This window comes from Fulmarus glacialis, unplaced genomic scaffold (assembly GCF_000690835.1).
Source record: "Fulmarus glacialis isolate BGI_N327 unplaced genomic scaffold, ASM69083v1 scaffold23429, whole genome shotgun sequence".
Lineage (NCBI taxonomy): Eukaryota > Metazoa > Chordata > Aves > Procellariiformes > Procellariidae > Fulmarus > Fulmarus glacialis.
In genome coordinates, this window is record NW_009235511.1 from 10,331 (window position 1) to 12,725 (window position 2,395).

The following is a 2,395-nucleotide window of genomic DNA, read 5'->3' on the forward strand; positions in this document are numbered from 1 at the left end:
CAGCCTGCCAGGCTGCTCCACTGCACGCAGCAGACCCCCTGGGTCCCTTCCAGCCCATTGAAAATACCCAGGGGTTTCTGTTGCGGTGAGGCTGGGGTGGGCACATGGGCAGACGCTGCCTCCTCTGCCCTCTACTTACAGTTTAGGTGGGATCCCCTACAAAGGAAAAGATTAGACAAGGAGGCACCCAGCGCCACTCAGCCTCACCCCAACAGGACTATGCCCCATGTGTCCCCAGCACCCCAGGCTCATTGCTCTGCCGCTGTCCCGCCAGCAGACAGGGGAGCAGCCAAGCAATGCGCCTGCCGGTGCCCCCAACCTCCCGTCTGTACCAGCGCCCAGAAAAGGGCTCCATGGTCTCTTCCTTGCTGGAGCATCTCCCCAGGGAGAGGCAGAGAGTGTTCCTCCCAGCCGCAGCCGCAGCCCACGCCCACAACTAGCGTATGGACCTGGGGAGGGTGGGAAGGGGCGAGGAAGGACAAACCCGAACCAACTCAAGAACCTGGCACTCGGCACCTGGGGAGCACAAACCAGCTTGTCGCTCTGTGGATCTGCGGTCAGAGAGTCGGATTCAGATTTAGCAACACAAGAGAGGAACCCGTGATGATGCCATGGAGGTGGAGGGGAGGGACCGGGAGGCGTGGAGGAGCAGGAGCACGTGAGACAGAGATGGCAGCTGAGGGCAAGAGGGTGAGCTGCATGGCCAGAGAAAGCTTTCCACGAACAGACAGCATGCTGCAGGGTCCACAACCACATGCTTCAAACACAACACCCAGGTGAGACCAACCACTGCTGGGGAGGGGCAGAGCGGGGCCCCCCCAAAAAAACAGTGGGGACTCACCATCCTCCGTGGGGATGTAAATGTTGAGGTACAGACAGTCCTCGTTGGGGTCCTGGATGTACGTGGCCACGATATCCAAATTGGAGGTAAACCAGATGGGCAGCATGATCTCAGGAACAGCGTTGTGGATGTTCTGGGGGCAGACTGGCGAGAAGTGGGTAGCGTTCCTGATGCCCGACCAGGATGGCGGTGGCTCAGGGGGCATGAACCTCTTCTCCCCAATGGGGGGGGCAGCATAAGGCACCCCCAGGTACTGGTCCACGGGCCCCAGGATCTCACTGGGCAGTGGCATGCGCACCCCCCGTAACTTCCCATAGTGCGTGTTGACAGTCGGTGAGTAGACTTGGCCCTCCATCTGCACAACTGCCGAGGCAAAGCTCAGGACCCAGAGGGCGAGACGCAGGTCCCAGCTGGCCACCAGCTCAGGCACTTGGAGAACAGGGGGCAAGAGAGGGCTTCTCCAGAGTATCAGCCACATCGTCCAGGAGGAGCAGCACCAACATCCAGGCCTGAAGCTCCTGCAGCGAGGGCTCAGGGCATCCCCATCACGCCGTCTCAGATTTGCCCACCGGGAACAGTCGGAGCAGTAGAGCTGGGAGTCAGGAGTGCGCAGCCCAGCCACGCCTTCTGCTGGGTGAGTCAGAAGCACACATGTAGGGAGACGTGCCACTGTTCCTCAGAGCCTGCCAGCTGCCCGCTGCTGCCTGCCTGCCAATGGCCCGGCCCAGAGGAGACTGCTGATACTGTGGGGAGATGGAGGGAATTAACAGCAGACTTGCTCTGGGAAGAGTCAAAGAGCTGCAGCACAGAAGGAGCCAGGATCCCTGGCTGGACCCTCCCACCCATGGGTGCTCGTTGGCTCTGCCACCACCCAGGCAGGTTGCTCTGGAAGTAGGCAAGCGCAGGCAGCACAAGTACAGCACATGCAGATACACAGACTGCATCTGTCCACACCTGCAGAGCCTGTCCCCAGCATTCAGGGGCCAGCCCTGCCCCTGCCTGGGTGAGCCCCGCAGCTGCCATGCACGACGGCACCGTGCCCTTGCCCCATGCTGCAGGAGGGTATCAATAGCAGATTATGGGTGCCAAGATAAGCAGGACAGGCCCACTTCCCTGGCACCGTCCCTCCCCACAAAGAACCTGTCAGGCACCACTACTGCCCAGCACGGCCCCTGCACAAGAGCCCCCTGGCACCTCTCCCCTTCCGGCTGAGCCAGAGCTGCCTGTGCTCCCACGCTGCGCAGTCTGTGCTCCTTGCCTCAGCTCCATCCCAGCATCACTCCCCTGTCCGGGTGCCACCACCCCACCTCGCACACCAGCAAATTAGACCCATGTGTCCTACCCAGACATCCATCTTACCCGCCCACAGGCTCTCCAGCCAGCTTTCTCCCTCCACGTGCCGCTGGCTGAAGCGGTGAGACCCCAGCCACTACCCAGGTGCTGGGCGGGCAGGACAGGAACAGACAGAGTGCTTCTGGGCAGTGTCCCCCTGTGCCAGCGCTGCAGCCTCCCTGCCATCCCCTCCCTTGCCCGGCTGCCTCCCAGCCACCTGAG

At 61.9% G+C, this 2,395-nt stretch overlaps 1 protein-coding gene across 1 annotated transcript in view; it reads right to left on the bottom strand.

Moving 5' to 3' along the window:
* The window catches only part of LOC104082811 (neuroligin-3-like), a gene marked incomplete at its 3' end in the record, with an annotated part of 11,642 nt that extends 10,323 nt beyond the window's left edge, over window positions 1–1,319 (bottom strand). Inside the window, exon 1 of the mRNA XM_009586058.1 lies at window positions 842–1,319. Within this exon, the coding sequence (XP_009584353.1) occupies window positions 842–1,319 (478 nt within the window). The remainder of the gene's footprint in view (window positions 1–841) is intronic.
* Window positions 1,320–2,395: the final 1,076 nt, after the last annotated feature.